Here is a 21,032-nt window from a genome sequence, read left to right on the forward strand (position 1 = left end):
AGAGAGAGAGAGAAAGTGAGTGAGGCAGGGAATGGGACCCAAAGACTCGAGTTAGAAGCGGCTCAGTATGAACGTCTACTTTTTTCTCTCCCTTCTCGTCAACTGTGGGTAGAAGCTACATGCCGCTTATCTTCCCTTGACGCAACCCAAGTCGCATTTTACGAGACGGCAGAGATGCCTCTTGGGACTGAGTGAATGTATCAGAAGACTTCTTTGAGAAACAACATCACCAATCGGGATTGGACATTTGCCGTAGGAGGCAGAAAGGAACCCAGAGAACAAGGACAGTTTGTTGGTGGGAAAACCACCAAGCGAGGACAAGATGTGCTCACTCAACCGGGCCTTTTCTCTCTCTGTGTTCCCCAGGGAGCGGACAGCCGCCGCTTTGGACGCCGCCGTGGACTACGTCAAGGTGAGTTCGGTTTACCATTGCGGCTTCCGCTCTTTCCGATTGTTCTCGGCGGATTTTGAGTACGCTTTTTTCCTTCCCGCAAAGTTGACGCCAACGCGGGTCACATTCTGTTGATGTCATTCCACATATTTGTCATCCTCTCTCTAGGCTGTCTATTCAAAGATTAAAAAAATAAATACATTACATAAACATACGGTCCAGAAATAAGATGAGAATTTATTTGTGCGCATTGTCATAAGGTCGTGTAGTGCGCGTGGCATGAGTCACTGAGGTTGTAGCTGTTTGAAAGCACAGTAATTGCTCCCTCCTGTAAAACGTCAGAATGGAGGAGCAGGTGAAATCAAAACAATCTGAAAAAAAATCTTACAGCACGTCACCCTAACGGAAGAGGGCTATCATTGATTATTCTATCGACGAATCGGATAACATTTAATTTGGCATGAAAGTATCACACATAATCGAGATTGACGCACAGACCAAAAAACGGATTCGGTGACTGCTTCGGTCATCGTTTTGCGAAGTAAAAGCAGATGCTTTAAACGATTATTCCACCCTTGAAATGGCTGTCGATGAATTGGATACTCAACTGTTGATTAATCCATCAGTTTGGACTGCTCTACTTAACGTAAAAAGCATCTAAGAAATGACTTTAGAGCAACAGTGCTGCGGATTGTCATAAAAAAAGGCCACTACGGTTACATATCAGGCACTTTTAAATTTAATAAGTAAAACTTCAAATGACAATCAATACTAATGACGTATAAGAAAGTTCAAGACGACACTATCATTCATTCAATATTATAATTCCGTTTCCATGGAAAGGCCTTGAAAAGTTCCAACGACAAAATCTCACACCTGCAGGCCAAAAGATTTGCCGACTTTCAATTTGAGAAAACCTTTTTCCTCGTTTTCTTCTTCACCCCGAAGGTCGCGCTCATTTCTTCCACTCCATCATCCCTTCTTGTGTCCAGCGACCATGCTTTCCTCCCATCTCTTAGCACATACATTTGGATGCTGACGCCTCAGTGTGAAAAGCAAACCGAGTCTTTCGCACGCACGCGCACACACACACACACACACACACACACACACACACACACAGAGCTCTGGTGTTTCAAATCAGGACTGTGAGCAGGAGTCAATAGTGTGCGCTGACCGCACATGGAACCACTCTTTCCCAGCTCTTATGCAATAGGTGTGAAAGTGTAGCTGTCAGCCACAATTGCAGGTGTGTTTACATTCGCGTCGCGGGTAATAAAAGCTCCAACAGGTACACAGGTGCTCTCACATCTGATTTCCGGCGATGAGGTCAAAAAAAGTGCACCGCGTCTTTCTGCAAGCGAGCAGGGTGCAGAAGTTGTGCGGGACGCTCGCATGCGGGGAAGGAAATGTCCGTCGAGGACAGCGCTGTCAAGAAAGGGCCTGCAATGTTTGCCTGTCAACAAGGTTGTTGGGCTGATTGTCCTTCATGGAAAGGAAAAGAAACATCAGTCGAGGCCATGTCGCTTTTCACGCTTTTATACTCTCGCTTGAATATCGTCGCTGTCCTGTGAAAAACACCCAAAGTCCATTTTTGTCATGAGATGTCCGAAATGCGTACACCCCATTCACGTAATTTTTTTGTTTTGGGGGTTTTTGTGGGGGGGGGACGTCCGGATTTTTCTCAGGACAGCGACGATGTGAAAGCTTCACGGAGCAGCCTGGTGAACGAATAGTGTGAATATGACTTTGAAAAAAAAAAGTGGCATTGAACATATGAATAAATATTTTGCCACCGAAGCATTGAATTGGTGCTTTCAAGTGGATGAAGTGTGAAAGAAGGACATGAGAGAGAGAGAGCACAACAGGCAACACATCTGTGGCGTGAGAGAGAGAGAAAAAATAAATCTTTGAGCAAGTTTTCTCTCAAATACTCTCTTTTCTCTCGCCTCCCCTTTGAAGTAAAAGCGGCAACTTCCCTCAGCCTGAAAAGTGAACGTTCTCAAAACAATCCCGTTCTGTGTGTGGTCTTGGCTTGCCTCCGTACGTGAGCCTGCGGAAGACCGCTGCTTTACTGTACTCACTGTATGATTCTCTCAGTGCATTTTTTTTTTTATTTTTTTAAGAAGGGCAACGCCATTTGTTGCTGACTCATCTTTACATGACGAGGTTATTAACGAGTGATTGTTCTATCAACACGGTAGCGCAGAAGATGAACTTTCTTGCCACCCGGTGGTCAAACTTTGGTATGACAAGGCTGAGGCCACAGGAACCCGCCGGGCAGAGCGGTTTGACTTGCAAACGGCAGCGGATCATCATAGCGATGTGTCGGCGAGCTTTACGCTCCGCCGGGCCGACTGCGGGTGCGTTCATGTGGATGACAGCCAATCGATCGATGAGTTGGCCTGTTTGTAAGCAGGACACGCGGCTGATTCAGAAGCGCCTGCTCGGTCTCATTTGGTTGTTTCGAAAGTCGCCGAGCTCTACTTTGATCCGAGCGGCATTCTCTTTGCCGCGTTATATCGAGCGCAAACGTGTTTGAAGCATCGCAATCGACTTCATGCATTACAGCAGAGTCTTGAGAAAGTGCACAGATGATTTTCTTTTTCACTTTCTCACTTGAAAATGGAAGCCGACGTGAGATTCTACGGACCACGTATGCATTCTTTTCTCGCTGCATTACCCTTCGCGATTTTATGTGTAGAATGCACACATGATTTTCTTTTTAACTTTTATCCCTTGAAAATGGAAGCCGACGTGAGATTCTTCGGACCACGTATGCATTCTTTTCTCGCTGCATTACCCTTCGCATTCTTAAAATAAAAACAGCCTAATGACAGTGTACCATTTTGGAAAAGCGACAATCTTCTCAGATTTTATGATCTGGAAAGCTGACGTGCGCTTTTCTTTTGCCCTTCTTTTAGCCCGCATTTCAAAAACAACAAGCAAATGCAAATACGGTTGAAGACATACTGCAGAACCCCCAAAAGAGGTTGCAAGTTTCCTGTCCCTTGTTGTTTTCCAGCGCATTCCTGAAATGACGGATGTGTGTATTTTAAGGTGGACGTTTATGCTAGCTGGTGATTTGGGGCCACTGCGGTTGGCATTGCTGTAACGTGTCGCTCCGGGGAACATTCGACATGGAGTTCCTCCGTGGATCGTCTGGGAGCCTGCACTGTAATTACTGTCTTTATTCCCTGTGGCAGAAATGTCTTTTAACTGCTGCGATGACACCCCCGCGTGCGCTTTTTGCGTTGGCTTCAGTTTGCACTGCCGCGCTATCACAAAGTGAGATAAGAGAGGGCCTCCCGTTGCCTGCGTGGGTTTTCTCCGGGTACTGCCGGTTTCCTCGCACATTCCAAAAACATGCACGGGAGGTTTCATGGTACGCTCTCGTCTAAATTACCGCTCGGTGTGATTGTGAGCGCGGATGCTTGTTTGTGTAGGTGTGCCCTGGGATGGGCGTATCTCGCTTAGGCTCCGGCACGCCCGCGACCATCGTGAGGAGAATCGAATCAGAGTCAGCATCTGACATCCGCTTATTGCACTTAAACAGGCGTTGTTTTTATTTTTTTATATTTGCGTCTTTATGTCTTTTTTATACAGTTCAGTTTCGCTGCCCTTATTTTTAGCGTTTTTCATGCACTGCATGTTTGCACCGTGGTTGACAGGAAAGAAATTTCACCTGTGCTGTGTGTTGTACATAGAGCGTATTTGACAATAACGTTGACTTGGCTTGAAAACGGATGGATGGATAAGAGAGGGCCTGGCTCGCTAGCTTCGTTCCAAGTTATCTTGATGACGTTTGATGGGGTTGAGGTCAAGGCTCTGTATGGGCCCGGCAAATTCTTCCACGTCAAATAAGTCCAACAAAGCTTTTACCCATCTGTTCTGTACACCGGGGCAATCTGTACCCACAAAACTGGAAGAATAAAATTGCTCAAATGGTCTGGATTATAAGAAAATTGTACGCAGTGGTTGTGGCCCACTGCTGACTGAGAAAATGAATTGTACAGCTAATTGCCTGGGCTTGACGTCGTTGCTGCGGTGCATGTCCAACAGGAAGTGATTCATCAGTAGTTTCTAATGATGCAGGAAGGGGCAACAGAAGAGTTTGCCTGCTAATCTGCAGCACCCTCTGTTGACTGACAGGCCAATGTCCAGAAACCGTACTTGTTGAAAGCAGGAGCGCCATTTCCGAAGAAGCAGACTGACTCTGCTGTAGACTAATTGTCAAATGTTGTCTCTTTAGTCCTTTTGGGACCTTTGATGATCATTGCTTGTAATTTAATATATTCATCATTTGGAATCAGTACACATGTTGAAGAGTGCTCCAATACGGGAAGCAATATCAATTTTCAAGGAAAACATGTAATGGGTGAAATCATGACGACTAAGAAAAAAGGCACCCATCGCCAAAAATTGTTCACAAAATCAAGAAAAACCGAGAAATATTGTTGTTTTGTTTGATGTGAAAACTCTTTTGGAAGTAATTGACAGTTTTTTTTTAAATTTGGTTTTGTTTTTCAAATATTGTTGGGTGAAGAAAAAAAAAAACTGACCAAGCATTCAGGGCAAAAGTGCTGGAGAACCACGAAGGGTCATCTGTGCACGTGCCTGCTGCAAAATGCAAGCAAAGCTCAAGTTTTGCCAAAATGAAACTCCTCAACACACAAAAACAACTGGGGGAAAAAAAACAGCACAGGAACGAGCACAGTAAGAGCATGAAATGAAATCAGGTCATATGTATTACAAAAAAATAAAAAATAATTAATAAATTACGTAGCCGTTAAACAACCTGGATGTAGCACAGCGAATTAGTGGTGGAATGTACAGTAGGTGAGAAAATCATTTTTGTATTGATTTCTCCATCCATCAGCATCCTTAGAGCAGAGAATCACGGGAGGGAGTGTTTGCCTTTGGGCCACTCCCAAGCGCGGCAGATGTGATTGGTTCATAGCGGAGCACATGGCCCTTTCTCATGCCCATATGTGGGGCTTGGGGTGGAGAAATGGAAAAAAACGATCAGAAAGGAGGCAAGAGCGGAGAGTGGCGGCCAGTTCACTCCGCAGGGGGACTGTGGAGGAGAGAGTCAGCGGCAGTGGACGTAGCGACAAACAGACTCATCACCATGGCGCTTGGCGGGCCGAAGTGGACACGCAAGACCATTATTGCTGTTGGACGCGTTTCTTCCAGCTGACAAGCATTAAGTCCACTTCTGAGAAAATAGCTTTCTGCAACCGACACGCTTTGAAGAGGCAAATGGGAGTCGCCAGTGGACCTTCACTTCACTCAAAAGAAGTTTGAATAGTTTGTGGAACCAAGGCGACTGCCCCCCCCCGCCCCCCCTGGTATTTACAGCTGAGCGATAACCAGCTGGAGGCAACACTTGCTGCCCTCTTGGCACTGGAGAAAAACTTCACCAAAATGTCACAGCGATGTAACATGAAGAGCCTGACAGCGGCTCTTTGCTGCTTCTACCACAACAGCTCCGTCATCAGCGCAAAGGTGAGAGAAGAAAGCCCCACGCACACGTTTGAAAGACTGCCAGGAACGTCTTTTGTCTTTAAATTCGTCCCCTTATGAACTCGAAGGCCAATTTTTGTAGCGAATCTGTTGGTGTTAAAGGAAACGGGCGAGTTCGTCTCAATAAGCCTCCCAAAAGTGCCTGGTGACACTTTCAGCCTGAACAAAATCGAATCACGCTGAATGGTCCTCCTCTTTCCCTCTCTCTGTCTGTGACTCGAACAACTGGCCTTTTATTATCCTGCGCAGACACCCGCGTAAATGAGCGACTGTGCGACGGCGTGTGAGATATATGAGCAGCTTTATCCATAAGTAGTGTTGGCACACAGACAAGGCAGCGAGTGTGTGATGGCACCGGGTGAGACACAGCGACACGTCGGGATGTAGCGGAATGAAGGTGATTCACGAGTGACTCGCGATAGTTGGCCCTTTTTATGACGTCAGTGAAATATATCGATGCCATTAACTTGATTTGATGGAGCCGGCGGCGGCGCGGCCGCCGTGCGGCAAAGTGACACGGCGTCCCCTCGGGACGGTCAGCTCCCATCTTTCTGCGTCGCGCGAGCAACGTATGGTTTTCTTTTAAGTTTTGCTGTTGACTGATGTCCTGTATGGATTGAGAGTATTGGAACACGTACACGCCCATTGACAAAATGCAGCCGGCCAAATAACATTTCAGGATAAACGGGATAGAAAGCAATTGAAATGTCTCAGTGGGTAAAGGGTTACAAAGCCACTGCTAAAGCTTGCAGTGAACGACAGCGTGAGCCATTCTTCAGATATAGAAGGAAAAAATGGCACATGAGTGAAACTTGCCAGGAGTGGCCATTCGACCAAAACTTACCCCAAGAGCACAGCGAAGACTCAATGAAGCTTCGTCAGTCGGCAATAAGTGTCAGCGTTCCAAGGCAAAACCCCTGTCAACCCAAAAAAAAAAAGATCCTCAGGGCTTCTTCATTTTGTCTGATTAATCCCTCCCAAGAATTTTAGATTATGACTGACATGGTGAAAGTTTAATTTTTTGGAAGACGTATGTCTCATTACAGCTGTTATTAAACACAGAATTTCAAAATAAGAAGATCATACAAAGAGTCAAACACGGAGGAGGTTGTGTGACGGGTTGGGGCCGCACTGCCAGTTCACGACCTGGACGACTGTGATTGATGGGAGCAAAGACTGTTCAGCCATCAGTTTGTGTCAAAGTACGGTCTTAAATCAGATTGAATTGCCGTGGCATGACCGGAAAAAAAGGCCATTCATGCTTGAAAGCCCTCCGGTGCTGGTGATTTGAAACAATTTTACGGAAAAGAGTAGCCCAGAATACCTCCTCAGAGATGTGAAATGAAAGACTCATTTCCAGTAAGATAAAGTGCCTGCTTCCCGTTATTGCTGCCTTTGGGCGAACTGGACATTTACTACCTTGAGGGGGCAATTACGAGTTTGCTCAGGGCCAGGTGACATTGAACCATAGCATGGACGCACCGTTAAGAACATTGACCGCAAGGCTGTTCTCACTGGCTGCTGAGAGTTGCCAGCCGCTAAATGTGAAGTGAGGCTACCGCCACTGACAACGTAATTGGCCCCGCGGGGAATCAATATTTCAAAGGAAGACAATCTCAAGATAACAAGAAAGTTGGGTGACGCCTGTTGTCGCCGTTCTTGTTTCGCTTCGCATCAGTCTGTCTCGAGTTGCGGCAGAAACAAACCAAAAAGGTACCATTAAAACCTTGAGACAGTCTGGTTTGTTTTGGCCACGTTATGGTCACAGTTTAACAAATTCGCCCAACTTTCTCCTTTTACTCTGTCCCGATGCCCGGCTTTGTCCACTCTCATTTGGGTTTCAACGAGCCCTCGCTTTCTTCCACGCTCTTTCCCCATTTCCGTGTAGGCGCCATCTGTTTGTCTGGGTGGGCGCCATTTATCCTAAAAGCGCTCCGCTTGTTCCTCTTTCAAAGTGCCACAACCCCCGCGACCCATTTTGCAGTCGCCCTTCGGGAACAAATGCTGAGCTTGAGCGCATTGTCATCGTGTACACGTACTTTCACGAAGAGGTATTTGCTCTTTCTTGGCAAAAGAATCCTCTCTGTTGCATATTTTATGGCCGAAAATATCCAAGCCCCAAACTCCCGGTGCGGATAATCGCGATGACTCTCTGCACTTGTACTCGACAGATCTCAATCTTCACGTCCTTTAAGGCGACTTGTTGACCTTTTGACTTTACATTTGGTTGCACTATGTCCGAAATACTGCATAGAGAAACAGAAACATGGCTTTCCAACGAAAACACGAGTCCAACAATTGAACTTCGCCGTTGGCACGTCATGTCGTTCGCTAGGCCGGTCAGCGAGAGGGCTGCAGTACTGAGCTGAAAATAGCCAGGCCTCCCGGATAGAAGCTTCAGCCAATCGGATGGCTTTCAGCTTTCCAAAAGCAACAAGCCTCGGCTTATTTGCGAGTAAACAGGAAAGGTGGGAGACATTTTGATGACGGCAAGATTTCTAATCAAAAGGCCTCATCTGCTCGCCAACTGAAATCCTGCAGTAGCCCAAAGTTTTGCCCCGACTTATTTCTTGTGATCTGACATTTGGACTCACTGTGCAACTTTTCATAACATCACCGCCCCACGGGTTCTCGTGACGGTTGGGCAGACAACGTCTGGGAAGACCGCCGTGACACTTTTGGAGCCCTGCAGAAAGATAGAGAGGAACAGGAAAGAATTGTTACGTGAGGGCACGGAGGAAATGACACAGACACAGCCAAGCGTAGACTTGTTGATTTTGGGAGAACCATGACGATGATGATCATCAGGAGGATGTGCAAATCCGTCTGATGGTTATCTGCCGCGGTAGCTTGAGGGGGGCCGGTTGTTTCGGGAGTGCGCTTTCAAGATCAAAACCATTTGGCGTGACAAATGTTTCGGATGAGGTTTGCGATGCTGTTCTCATCTGGAATTGGGGATGGTTTGGCGTTTGGCCGCAAAACTGGTGTTCCGTAAGAGCAGCGGCATATTCACATCAGACCGACACCGATACGAGTCCTTGAGCAATCGATGCCGAGCGCCGATACCTCTCATACTTTGGAGATCTAAAATTTCATTGAACACAATGACAAGAAGTTGCAAAGCAAGACTTTTCTTTCCGATGCGTTTGATGATTGTTGTTTGTTTGTTTGGTTGATGACATGTCACGAAACACTGGTTGGTGTCACGCCATTGATTCATGAACACTATGTTGTGCTGTGTTGTTGTCTGCCCACCGAAATTGGGTCCTGTCACATGCACTCATGGGGACAGTCAAGGCAAGGGGATCTATTTGAATGACTTTAGAGAGGCAGTGAGGCAAAATAACCAAAAGGAAAGGAGAAGACAAGAGGTTTCACTTTCACAGGGATGCTTCTTCGTGAGGCAAAATAACCAAAAGGAGAAGTTAAAAAAAAAGGGCCACAAAGACCCAAAGACAAGAGGTTTCACTTTCACAGGGATGCTTCTTGAAACATTTTTAATTTTAAATGTGAAGTGTGTCAGAAAAGGTTCAGGGCTGGTATCACAAATGTTATGTTTTTCAAAACACACCACTAGTTTTCCCGCTCAGTGTGGCCAGACGATCAACCAGAAAAACTGACAGGAGAAGTGAACCGATAGCTTTTTTCATCAATGGAGGCTACTGCTTCTTGTTGACTTTCAAACCGTCCGCTTGTACATTTTCGGGTCACGGCCCTCAAATGGCAGCAAAATTAACTGCGCCTTTAAATTTTGGGAGCGTCGCGCGCCTGAGGAAGTGACGTGACTAATGATCAACACCGTTGCTCTTATTTGTATTTTGTTTTGACTCTCTTTTATCTTTGTCTCACTGTTAGCGGCGGAAGAATAAATGACTCGCTCTTTGATTACATTAAAGTTTGGCGCAAAACTACAGTCCGGTGGGCGGTGGCTTTGGGGGTGGGAGGGGCGATGCCCACACACGGGATGTTTGTGTCAGCACACAGGCAATTTTTCAAGGGCTCCTAACATGGAACAGCTTATTTTAGCTGCTCTACCTGCTCACAATGATAGCGGGGATCTGATTCCATTTAGACCTAGAGCGGAATATAATTATATTATCGTGGCAAGTGAGAGGCCCAAATGGAGGCGCTTGTCCCTGCAGAGCTGCGGCCAACGCTCTTTGCTCCATACTGTCTATGTCTGCAACAGTGGCTGGAATTGGGATCTTTGCAGTTGTCTTCAAACTGACATTTTGAATGGTTAGCACTTGGGGATCTTGCAATAAAATGTATTTTTGGTAAATTTGGTGAACGTTATCTTGCTTTTTTTGTGTTTAGGGTCCTCATTTCTCCCTCATGGGCACCTTACACAGCAGAAAACCATGTGATGGAAGTTTTTCTTGATAGATCTTGCACCACTGATTCGCGTGTTGTTTTTAATCTTACACATGGTCACCGTGAATGATATTAAAAGCTCACTAGTGACAATAGAACCATTTTAATGACAAAATAATGCATACAAGCCTTATCACACAAGGTATAGCTGCAAGGCAAACTGTAAAGAATCCAAGAGTTTATGTTTAGGGTCTGTGGGTGCAGGCGTGTCTACTGTATGTGCGTCAGCCGTCAGGTGAGGGTGTGAAGGAGGACAGGTCCAGCTAGTCGATGAGCGTGGTGGCACCCTGATGTCATCACATTATGTGGAAAACTATGGAGGAGAGAAAATCCCTAAGGGGACAGCGAAAGGGTGTGTGTGTGTTTGTGTGTGCGCTCAAACGTTCCGCCTGACAGAAAAAGACCAAAAGAGTGTTTGAAAGAAAGCTGAAGACAGATTTCCCATAGAGGAGAGCTTGTTTCAGGAAAAGAGAAGGGCCAAAGCATGCAGAGACCCAATAGTTACCACGTAAGTGTGCAATTTAGTTCTTGCCATGCTGAGCCTTGTGATAAAGCCGGCAGTGTTTTGTTGTCTAAAATAAATGGCGTTATATTAAAATGGGGGTTTATATGTCTTCAAAACCTCATAAAAAGTCTTGTTAGGACAGCGTAGCATCTTAATGTGTGTTTAGCGTGTGTTCATGTATGTATCGGTGCAGGCTGTAGTGCTGACTTCGCACGGTGTCAGTTTCTTGGTTTCTTACCGGGACTTGTGTCCATCACTGTTTTATCCCAATTTTCAAGACTTGTGACTTGATTCATAGCTTATCATACCTTCAAAGAAAAAAAAAACACCATAAAATATGACTCATTTTGCACACATCTCCTGTCATTTTAGCACAACTTGAAAACGTTTCACATTTGCAATGGTGCCTAGAGCTTCGAACGACCTTCTCGAGATACAAGTTGTCTATTGATTGATGACGATTTATTTATTTTTTTTGACTTGCGAGCATAAACTAGTGCTACTAGCGCTTAATGGCGGCACGTGACTCAATTCACTTTACAGCAAGTGGCAATTTGGCAGGTATAAATTGTAAATATTCTTCGAAAAAGAGGCTTCGCCGTGTTTTTTCGCCACTCTTGACAACGGGAAAGTCGAAAGACAGACGGGCTCACGTTGAGCGTCGATGTCGCGGTCTTGTTACCCATCAAACAACGAATATAGGAACACAAACATTGCTAGAATATATATCGACACACCAGATAACAAGACTATACTCACAATCATATAATGTTGCTTCTTGACAAATTGTGACTAATGTCGCTACACTGACGTGCCAAAGAGCAGTGAAGCCGTCTGTCATGTACTGCCCCCAGGTGGCCAAGACAAGAACAATTTCATTCTTTTAAATTTGCGTTGATTACATCATTGTTGTACTGTATATGTTTTCTTTAGCATAATATTGCCTATCGTGCTAGTTGTCTCATTGAAAAACAAAATCGTTTTTTAAGGGGTCTTTGTGGGAAGGGTCGGCTTCACGGCATTTTCATTCATTTTCACAAATTAACAAAGAAGGCAATTTTCCTTTTTCTCAATTTTTTTTTTTTGTATTTGTTTTTCAGTTTTCCCAGGATCAATTTATCCTGGATGGTCCATCGGAGAAGCTTCGCAGAGAGTTGGAGGAAGAATTGAAGATGAATTGCGAAGAGCCCAGAAGCCATGCTTGGTACCACGGAGCGATACCCCGACAGGTATCACGTCGTCAGCCTTTGAAACAGTCGGTCGTCCCTCTCAAAGGGAACAAAGTCACCAACTCGCTCAATGAAATCAGCAATTAAAAAGCAGCCTCACTGCACACTTAGCGTCTGATTTACCGAAGGTTTGCACATGCAAAAACGGCCACAAAGTTGATTGCTCACCAAAACAGAAACTCATCGGAGACATCCAGGGTTGGATCTGCCTCATGGGGGGAAAAAAAAAATGCTTTGATTAATCAAAGCTAAGACAAATGACATTGGTTGACTTTTACGTCTTTCAATTCCACAATTGCAGTTGCAAACCCGCAAGCACAGCGGTGCCAGCATAGCGCAGGCAAAATGAGAGGCGGCAGATTTTTCCGCTCATGTAAACGTTTGCGAAATGCCAAAACCGAAAATGAGCAACAACAATGCCATTTGGGAGCTTCCGAATGCTCTCACGGCTGACTCGGAGCCAGTCACAGGGAGGAGTCACTCTTGGAACATGGAGTGAGCTCGCTATTCTCCATCAAATGCATCCGAACTGCAGTGAAGCGACTCACCAGAGAAACATTTTACGGGAGTGACAAAGACCAACATTTCACACGCGATCGTCCGCTTCTTTGGGGCTAAAACAAACAAGCGTCGGGAAGCAGCTTATTTGATCAAAGTCTCGAGCTTCACCGAGGCTTCATCTAATTTGGATCATGTGGCTCAGTTTAAAGGCCAGTGTCACTGTCACACTGAGTTTGCCTGTTCAATTGTTCAAGGTTTCCTTTGCATAAGAGCCGTGAGAGATATCATTATTCATTCATCATCCTCATTCATTGAAAAGAACAGCCGTTTTGTTTGGGAGCTCGACCAAATCATCATATTGCATAACTACTCCTGCATTTGCCCGGTTTGGCCCGTGAGTCTTTCGTTTCGACACCTGTGCACGGACACGCCGTAACGCTCTGTATCGTCCTAGGTTGCTGAAAACTTTGTCCAGCGAGATGGAGATTTCCTGATTCGGGATTCGCTGTCCAGTCCCGGAAGTTATGTTCTAACTTGTCAATGGCGAAATACAGCCCAACATTTTAAAATCAATAAAAAGGTAAGACAGATTAGCTCCTCCCGTGGGTCGTTTTTTTTTTTTTGTTTTGTTTTTTTAACTGCCACAATCCCCAGAGTGTCAGACATTCTTCTCTTCATTGTTTTTTTTTTGTTTTTCATCTCATAATTTTCACATCTCTTCTTATAGCCAGATCACATTTTCACATATCACAAAGTTCTTACCGTTTGTCCGCTAGGTTGTGATGCTGAACGAAGCCTATTCCAGAGTTGAGTACCGTGTGGAGCGAGAGGGTTTTGACAGTGTTCCCGCTCTAATAAGATATTACGTGGGCAACCGCAAACCCGTCTCCCAGGTGAGTTTGAACCAGACGTCCATCTGTTGAGAAAATAATAACACAAATTGGAAAACGGGAAGCAAATGTATTCAATGATGAAAGGGCCTGAGACTGGCTGGCGACGAGTGTGGGGTGTAAGCTACCTCTCGCCCCAAAGTCGGCTGGGAATCGGCTCCATCCTACCCGCGATGCCAATGGGCACAAGGGGACGAGAAAATGGACAGACGGATGATTTAAAACATTTAAGAGAGCTGGGACACCCTGTTCTGGTTTGTGTTCGTTTGTGCCCTGAGTCACAAACTGCCTCACTGTCGTGTGGTGTTCCACAGGGTTCAATTCTGGGGCCTCTGCTGTTTTCATTGTATCTGCTCCCTTTGGGTTCCATCTTAAGGAAACGTGGTATTTCCTGACATGCTATGCGGATGACCGTCAGATCTATGTCCCCCTGAGCAAAAAAAAGACACTTTCTCACAGAGGCCACTTTTATCCTTTTATCTCGCTCCATGTACAGCACTTTGTATACAGTGGTGGTTATTTTAAAGTGCTCCAGAAATGCAGTTGAGTTGAGGTAAAATCTGACTCTGTTGATGTATTTTGTTTGAATGGTTTTCCTGCAGTTGCAAAATGACTGAAAGAGATTGAGACGAATTGCGGCATTTGTGTTTCAGGTGGTGGGCGCCATTATCTTCCAGCCCATCAACCGCACGCTGCCGTTGCGCTGCCTGGAGCACAAGTACGGATTGTCCGGTAACCCTCGAGAGGCGGGGCTGATCGAAGAGGAGCGGCGGCGTCAGAAGCGCCTCAGCCTCAACATCACCAACGGACACTTACAAGACAACACACACGGCGGTCACGATGGCGCACACTACCACAATAACGGCATGGCCCGAGGAAGCCAGCTCAGGTTGGTCCACAATGTCTGGCAGTGACACAGTGATTCATCCTTGCTTTAGTCGAAATAAATTCCACAGTCTGGCCGCGTGTTCAGAATTATTTGACGTTCTAATCTGCTCAGGTTGAAGGGTCGTTGCGGCAGCCAACCAGCAAGCCTCAATCAACTCCCGGAGAAGCGGCGGCCGCTCAAAGCGCACCAATCCGAGAGCTTTCTGCCACTCGGTGAGTAAAGATGACATTTCAACATCTCGCACCGAAAAGACAACGGGGAGCAAAAAGTCAGGAAAACTGGATAGTGAAAATGGAATTGAAATGACCCAATAATTCTGTTTTATATCGTCCGTGGATGAGAACGAGCGTGCGCCGGTTTTCCCCTCTGTACCAACGAGCGTTTTTGTCTCTGACATGCAGGATCCAAACCCCTGAACCAGCAGCACTCGGACACCAATCTCCACAGCCCAAATACCAAGTCTCCCGTGTTCCGAACTGGCAGCGAACCGTTGCTCAGCCCGTCAGTCCCGCGGAGGTTGGCGGAGCCACTGGCAGGTCTGAAGATTCCTACGAGCTAGCCGGCAATACTCTCTTACATCAGATACCTTTTTCATATCAGCAAAGATAAGATGATTCACTGCAAACAAGTTCCTTTCAATTTCCTCCTGACACTGCTTGCATATGAAGAGAATTCCATTCATTTTGCTCACATGCTTGACATCATGCGCTTCTCTGATTTGAAGAAAGTCCAAGAAAACAATTCATAGAGGCAGCTGTTTCCGGATTAAATATAGATGCAGCAAAGCATTTGTGATCAGAGGTTCATATGAGTGCAGTGACCTGACTCAGGTCAAAGTGCATCAATAGGAACAAAACCAAAGTTATTTTCCGTCTGAAAATCTTGGGAATGCTTCCAGGTCAGCCGATCCGGGGCTCTGACAGCCAGCTGTGTCCGAAACCTCCACCCAAACCCAGCAAGGTTCCGTTGGCACGACTTCCTCGTTTCCCAGGTCTGCCCCCCAACACCACAGAGCCCCCCTGCCCCAGCCTCTCTTTACCCACTCTGGACTTGCCGTGTGGGGAACCCCCTCTTTGTTCGTGGAGGACCGGAGGTAATATCATCGTTCTATTTTTTTTTTCCTGACAAGATATTTTTTGACTACATTGAGAAAAGACAAAAATGCTTTGAAAAATATACATTATTGATAAATACAAACAGCTCTGTTTAATGGGGCGTTGTAGTGATTCACATAGCTGGCTTTTAAGTCTTTCTTAGTCACCGGAGCTCATCTGAGATGGGCCGATATGGAAAAGTGTGGTCTGACGAGTCCACGTTTCAGATTGTTTTTGGAAATCATGGACATCGTGTGCACTGCCGTGTCCTCTGGACCATCCACATTTGTTCACAATTCTGATCAGTTTGAACATGAAACATCTTGTCTTTAGTGTGTATTGAACTGAACATGATCCGCATGATCATTGCATTGTGTATTTGTTGCATACTTTACACAACGCTCCAACTTCACTAGAATTGGGGTTTGGACAATTGCCCCGCGGTGACTGTTGACGATTCCGGCTGATGTCGAAGTTAATGGACGTTATTGTTGGACCGCAGGTCCTCCTACACCTCCGGTGAAGTCTTTCCACGCGGACCTGCAAAGCTCTTCCAGCTGTGCACTCGCACAGATTCAGTATCCCGACTCTGAGGCGATACCAGGACGAAGTGAATGCCTGGCACAGACTCCCACAGACCTCGGGTCCTGCAGCCCGCTGGAATGGAATGAACCCGACTTGATTCCAGGCAACGCCCATGAACTCGAGCAGCTGCCGTGCAGCTATGTTGAGAGATTGAGGCAAGAGGGCGAGGCGGCGGATGCGACGGGAGGGCAGAGAGGGCTGGACCGAAGCTCCTACCATCACGCCATCGAAGCTTTAGAAAACACCAGTGAGGACGAAGAGGAGGACGCGGGGAGGGAGGAGCGGGAGGACGAAACCAGAAACGTGTTCCTAAGGCCGCTGGTGGAGACGGAGTCGGCGTTCCGACCGACGGAGTTCCACTCTCGCCTTCTGCCGGCCGAAAACAAACCCCTGGAGATGTCGGTTTTGAAGCGAGCCAAAGAGCTGCTTCTGAGCCACAACCACCACAGCATCGCCAGGCACCTGCTCGTGGCCGACTGCCAGGTACAAACACACGCCCAGACAGCACACGTTCCGAGCGCCTGACCTCAAGCCTCGCGCGTCACTACAACCCACATTCTACGCCTGATCTTCAAACCTCATCTCGACCTTCAAACCGCCCTTTGAAAGCTGACCAAACTGCCTTCACTTTTTCCCCCCACATGTTTTCACAAGGATCTTTGAGCAGCGCAGATGCGACGTGTTTTTTTTTTTTTTTTTTCCCTGAACCAAAACAAATAAGGGGTGATTCCAGGACACTTGTTCTGCGTCACGTCCTGGTGATACCAAAGCAAGGACACTTCAAATCCGATGACGAATTTCCATGTTGTTTATTTGGCCGACTGGTTCATTGATATTAAAGATACGCGCTACATGAAACAGATGAGTAGCAATTTCGTTTGATGCTGCCGAGCAAGTGAGGCGAAATCCACTGCTGGTCGATTCCGGCTTGTTGCGAGGAAACGGTTAAGTGGCCCAGACACCAACGGGTCCGTGCGTCTCTTTTGAGAGGAAGTCATGTCCTGTGAGGCATAATTTCCTTTCTGTCAAGAATGTAATCTTGGTCCTCGAACGATCGCCCAGGAGCCAAACAAAAAAACGATCACACACCAATGAACCACTCCGGCAAATTCCGAGCCGCATCGTTAAGCGGAGACGTTTTACGTTGCAGGTGGCGAGGATACTCGGTGTGTCGTCTGAGCAGAGAGGTCGGATGGGGGTCGATTCGGGCCTAGAGCTGATCACCTTGCCGCACGGACGACAGCTGAGACTGGACCTGATGGAACGGTATGGACTGTGTCTCGGAGCTGAGCTTCATTTCCACAGTTGAAAAATGTCCCCGGGTCTTCATGATATGTTGACATCAAAATACCCCAAGGATCAAGAATTAAATCTGCATGCATAAGAATCCGAAACATCTTTTTTGACCAAGTATGTCAAAAGTTTCCAGTAGCTCCGCGAGCATTGCAATCACAAGCAACCATGACAAACAAACATGAGACACATTAGCACAGTAAAAGGTTGAGAAAATGGCTGGTCTGTCACTCGGGACTATTTTCAGCCCTCGGAAAGTCAAAATTGGCAAGCAATCCTTTTCAAACACGGCAGGTATTACAGTTGACAAAGCAGCAGGCTCGTCAGTCACAATTTGCAAGCAATCCTTTTCAAACACGGCAGGTATTACAGTTGACAAAGCAGCAGGCTCGTCAATTTGCGCACTCGTCAAGTGCGTCTCTCCTTCTCACTCCTTGCAGACATCACACCATGGCAATCGGCGTGGCTGTGGATATTCTCGGGTGTACGGGCAGCATGGAGGAGCGAGCGTGCACTTTGAATCGCATCATTCTGGTGGCACTGGAGCTGAAGGACACTGTCGGTGACCTCTTTGCGTTCACCGCTCTGATGAAAGCTCTGGAACTGCCACAGGTAACCACGCACACACACGCGTATATTGAATGTTTATCAGTGGTTTTTTTTCTGTTGTTTTTGTTTTGTTTTTTTAACATTTGTGGATTTTAAAATGATTTTTTTTTTTTTTTTTACACCAACACCAATGCATTTCCATGGATGTCAATGAGACACAGATTTTCGCAATTGACAGGCCAACCCAGTCCATATCCCCCAGAAATAGGTCCACTGTATGTACGGATTTACGTATGTACATATCCACACACACACGCACACACACACACCCAAGACCAGGGGGTGTCCAAACTTTTTCGTTGGAGGGCCTCATACAGAAAAATGGAAGGCTCAAAGGACCACTTTTAAATTCTAATCTTGTGGCCCATTTTAGTTGGTTTTTTTTTTTTTGTCATTTCACAGGCCGAGGAAAAATAGATTGTGGGTCGAAAATGGCCCCCAGGCCACAGTTTGGGGATGTCCAACCTGTGGCCCGGGAGCCATTTTCGACCAAGGCGGTCCCAAAAAGGTTTACTCGGCTGGACGCGGGAGCATTTGGGTGCAGCAACGTGTCAGTCGGAGGTCAAGGCTCCAGTAGCTGTGGTTCCTTTCAATTTCAATCAGTCAATCAATCAAAACTTTACCATTAGTGATCAAATTATATGAAAATGAGCCCCTACCCACACACACACACACACACACACACAAATGTGTGTGGCACACGATGGACATCAAAGACCCACATTGGATTTGACCGGAAGTTACGAGAAAACAAACTGAGCTTTGTTTTGCACAATGCAGATCAGTCGTCTGGAGGGCACATGGACGACTTTGCGGAGGAACTACACGCAGACTGCCATCAGCTATGAGAAAACTCTCAAACCTTTCTACAAAAATCTCTACGAGGGAACGGGTACATTTAAAAAAAACATCGATTTCATTCAACAAAATATTGATGGGCCTGGATTGCACAATGTGAAATGTCGGATTCTTCTTCTGACCTCGCTTCAGCCTCGCGTCCTGCCGTGGTGTGCGTTCCCCTCCTGTTGCCCCTTCTCACTTTGATGGAGCGTCCGTCCGTCTCACCGGAAGGGGCGGAGCTCTGGGAGACCAGCGACCAGGGCTGTGACATCATGCTGCGGCACCTCGAGGCGGCACGCGAGGTCGCGCACGATGCTCGGAGCTACACCGAGAACGCACAGAGAATCATGCATGGTAAAAGCAAAAGGAAAGAAATTACTGCTCCAAATAAAAAATACTTAGTTTGGGTGAAATGTCAAAGTGAACTTAAAATGCCTTTTCAGGTGCACTTGATTTGACCTATAACTTCTGCGTGTATATGTATGTTCATTCATTCGTTGCTAGGCCAGTTAAAATGGATCTTTGACGTCGATAGCCGTCATTGGCACCGAGTGACTTTCAAACAAGGCTCGCGCGTGCATGTTTTCAGGGTTCCAGTGTGACGAGGACTTGCTGGAGGTGTTCAAGACGGACTTTCAGCTGCGGCTACTGTGGGGGAGCCGCGGCGCTTCGGTCAACCAATCGGATCGCTACAGCAAATTCAACCTGATCCTCACGGCACTGTCAAGGAAGTTGGAGCCCCTACCCAAAACGCACACTTTAATTTGACTCATGATTGGCAGCAACATACGAAAATGTGCCGTGTAACCTCATTGCGAAAGAAACATCAAGTCATGCCAAGCGATCACATTCATAAGCAATAACGGGTTCAATCGAAGGCGATACAAAAGCAACTGTAAATACAAATACAACACCACTCTTGTGATGCAATGATAGTGTTACCATGAGATGGTATTTTTAGTCAGGCTGATACGATGGTCATCATGCGTTCAGAATGTCATCTATGATGCGTCACAAAATGTACTTTCATTCCCTCAAAAGATATGTCGGAAGCAGCCGGATTAAGAAACGCTTTAACTTGAGCAGCACTTGTGTATTGTATACATACAATGACGCTCCTGTGTGTTCCCAGACAAGAGCTGGAGTGTGGCGGCGCCCGAAGGAAGGGCGGTATGTTGCAAAAATCGGGGGACAAAACTTGCACTTTCTGAGAGAGCAGACGTCTGTGTATCATGTCGATAAAAGTAACTGTCATTCCACAAGACTAATGCGGAGTTGAAGTTCTTGATTTCAGTCTCTTTACACAAAGCCAGCTAAAACGAAATCGCCCCGATACTAAAAAGGTCCGAAGTGACTCATTGGGGCCGCTTATTATGTTAAATCACGTAAATAGTTTGATTCCATTTCATATTTAAAACAGAGGACGGGTGTGTGTGTAAATGTGACGATACACACAATTATTGTATGTGAAGGTGTCACGAAAGTTGAACTGTAAATATTGTGAAGCATTGACCCCTTTTGTTTTGTATATAATTAAGAAAGAAGAAAATGTGTCAAGGAATTTGAATGTTTATATTCTGAACTACTACTGTGGTAAGTTTTAATAAATATGGTACATGTCCTGTGGAGTTTGTGTGTGTGTGTTTGTGTGGACATCACTCGAGTGCCGAGAGCGTAGCTGGCGGAAAAGCGAGCTCCAAAAATAGGCAAAACCAGTTTTATCTCCAAAGGCGAAACTGGTTTTGAAGTAGTTATGAAGGGACGAACTGAAACAAACAAGATAGGATTGTAGTATCAAAACATGTCTTTCATAGAAGAGGACTCACCCAAAAAATAAGTGGCATGAAGGAAATTTGAGCCATTTTCACTGGGCTCCAAAGTATTGGGGCAATGGACTCTCACATAACACTGGGGAACAATTTGAAAAAAAAAAATCTTCTGAGTTAAATTTTTTTATGCTGATTAAAATTTAAAATGTCAATTTTTTTTTCTCCACCGCTTACCATCCAGACCAGCAAAATTCCAGTGATTAGCTGTAGCAAGAAGAGCTCATCTAAAGCAACGTGGCAACTTGTATAGTAGCATAGTAGGAATGAAGAGGATTACAGTACAACTGGATTTTCTCCGAACCTTGGAACCACGGGCATACTTGTGCCGCCACAATTGAGACACTGCGGTGAGAGGTGTGTGCGGTTCCCAATACGTCAGTATAATCGAAATCTGCAAAGAGAGAGATAGCATAGTAGGAATGAAGAGGATTACAGTACAGCTGGATTTTCTCCGAACCTTGGAACCACGGGCATACC

The 21,032-nt window shown here is 46.1% G+C and overlaps 1 protein-coding gene and 1 long non-coding RNA gene across 6 annotated transcripts in view; one reads left to right on the forward strand and one right to left on the reverse strand.

Moving 5' to 3' along the window:
* Nucleotides 1-11,220, reverse strand: part of LOC109525312 (uncharacterized) — a 39,383-nt gene extending 28,163 nt beyond the window's left edge. For both annotated transcript variants that reach the window (XR_002170114.1, XR_002170115.1), the window contains exons 1-3: nucleotides 11,035-11,220; nucleotides 8,512-8,603; nucleotides 6,762-6,834 (exon numbers count right to left, since the gene is read on the reverse strand). This is a non-coding gene — a long non-coding RNA (uncharacterized LOC109525312). The remainder of the gene's footprint in view (nucleotides 1-6,761; nucleotides 6,835-8,511; nucleotides 8,604-11,034) is intronic.
* Nucleotides 1-20,354, forward strand: part of bcar3 (BCAR3 adaptor protein, NSP family member) — a 48,565-nt gene extending 28,211 nt beyond the window's left edge. For 2 of the 4 annotated variants that reach the window (XM_019885701.1, XM_019885710.1), the window contains 14 exons: nucleotides 367-412; nucleotides 11,897-12,025; nucleotides 12,981-13,106; nucleotides 13,303-13,419; nucleotides 14,070-14,305; nucleotides 14,417-14,517; nucleotides 14,707-14,841; nucleotides 15,204-15,398; nucleotides 15,902-16,467; nucleotides 17,135-17,250; nucleotides 17,718-17,889; nucleotides 18,667-18,778; nucleotides 18,877-19,080; nucleotides 19,316-20,354. In XM_019885701.1, the coding sequence (XP_019741260.1) occupies nucleotides 367-412; nucleotides 11,897-12,025; nucleotides 12,981-13,106; nucleotides 13,303-13,419; nucleotides 14,070-14,305; nucleotides 14,417-14,517; nucleotides 14,707-14,841; nucleotides 15,204-15,398; nucleotides 15,902-16,467; nucleotides 17,135-17,250; nucleotides 17,718-17,889; nucleotides 18,667-18,778; nucleotides 18,877-19,080; nucleotides 19,316-19,494 (2,434 nt within the window). In that variant the 3' untranslated portion in view covers nucleotides 19,495-20,354. Of the gene's footprint in view, nucleotides 1-366; nucleotides 413-5,258; nucleotides 5,900-10,597; nucleotides 10,800-11,896; nucleotides 12,026-12,980; nucleotides 13,107-13,302; nucleotides 13,420-14,069; nucleotides 14,306-14,416; nucleotides 14,518-14,706; nucleotides 14,842-15,203; nucleotides 15,399-15,901; nucleotides 16,468-17,134; nucleotides 17,251-17,717; nucleotides 17,890-18,666; nucleotides 18,779-18,876; nucleotides 19,081-19,315 lie in introns of those variants that run through there. The other 2 variants (XM_019885719.1, XM_019885728.1) reach the window with 2 other exon arrangements.
* Nucleotides 20,355-21,032: the final 678 nt, after the last annotated feature.

Source organism: Hippocampus comes, unplaced genomic scaffold (assembly GCF_001891065.2).
Source record: "Hippocampus comes isolate QL1 unplaced genomic scaffold, H_comes_QL1_v1.1 scaffold90, whole genome shotgun sequence".
NCBI classification, from domain to species: domain Eukaryota; kingdom Metazoa; phylum Chordata; class Actinopteri; order Syngnathiformes; family Syngnathidae; genus Hippocampus; species Hippocampus comes.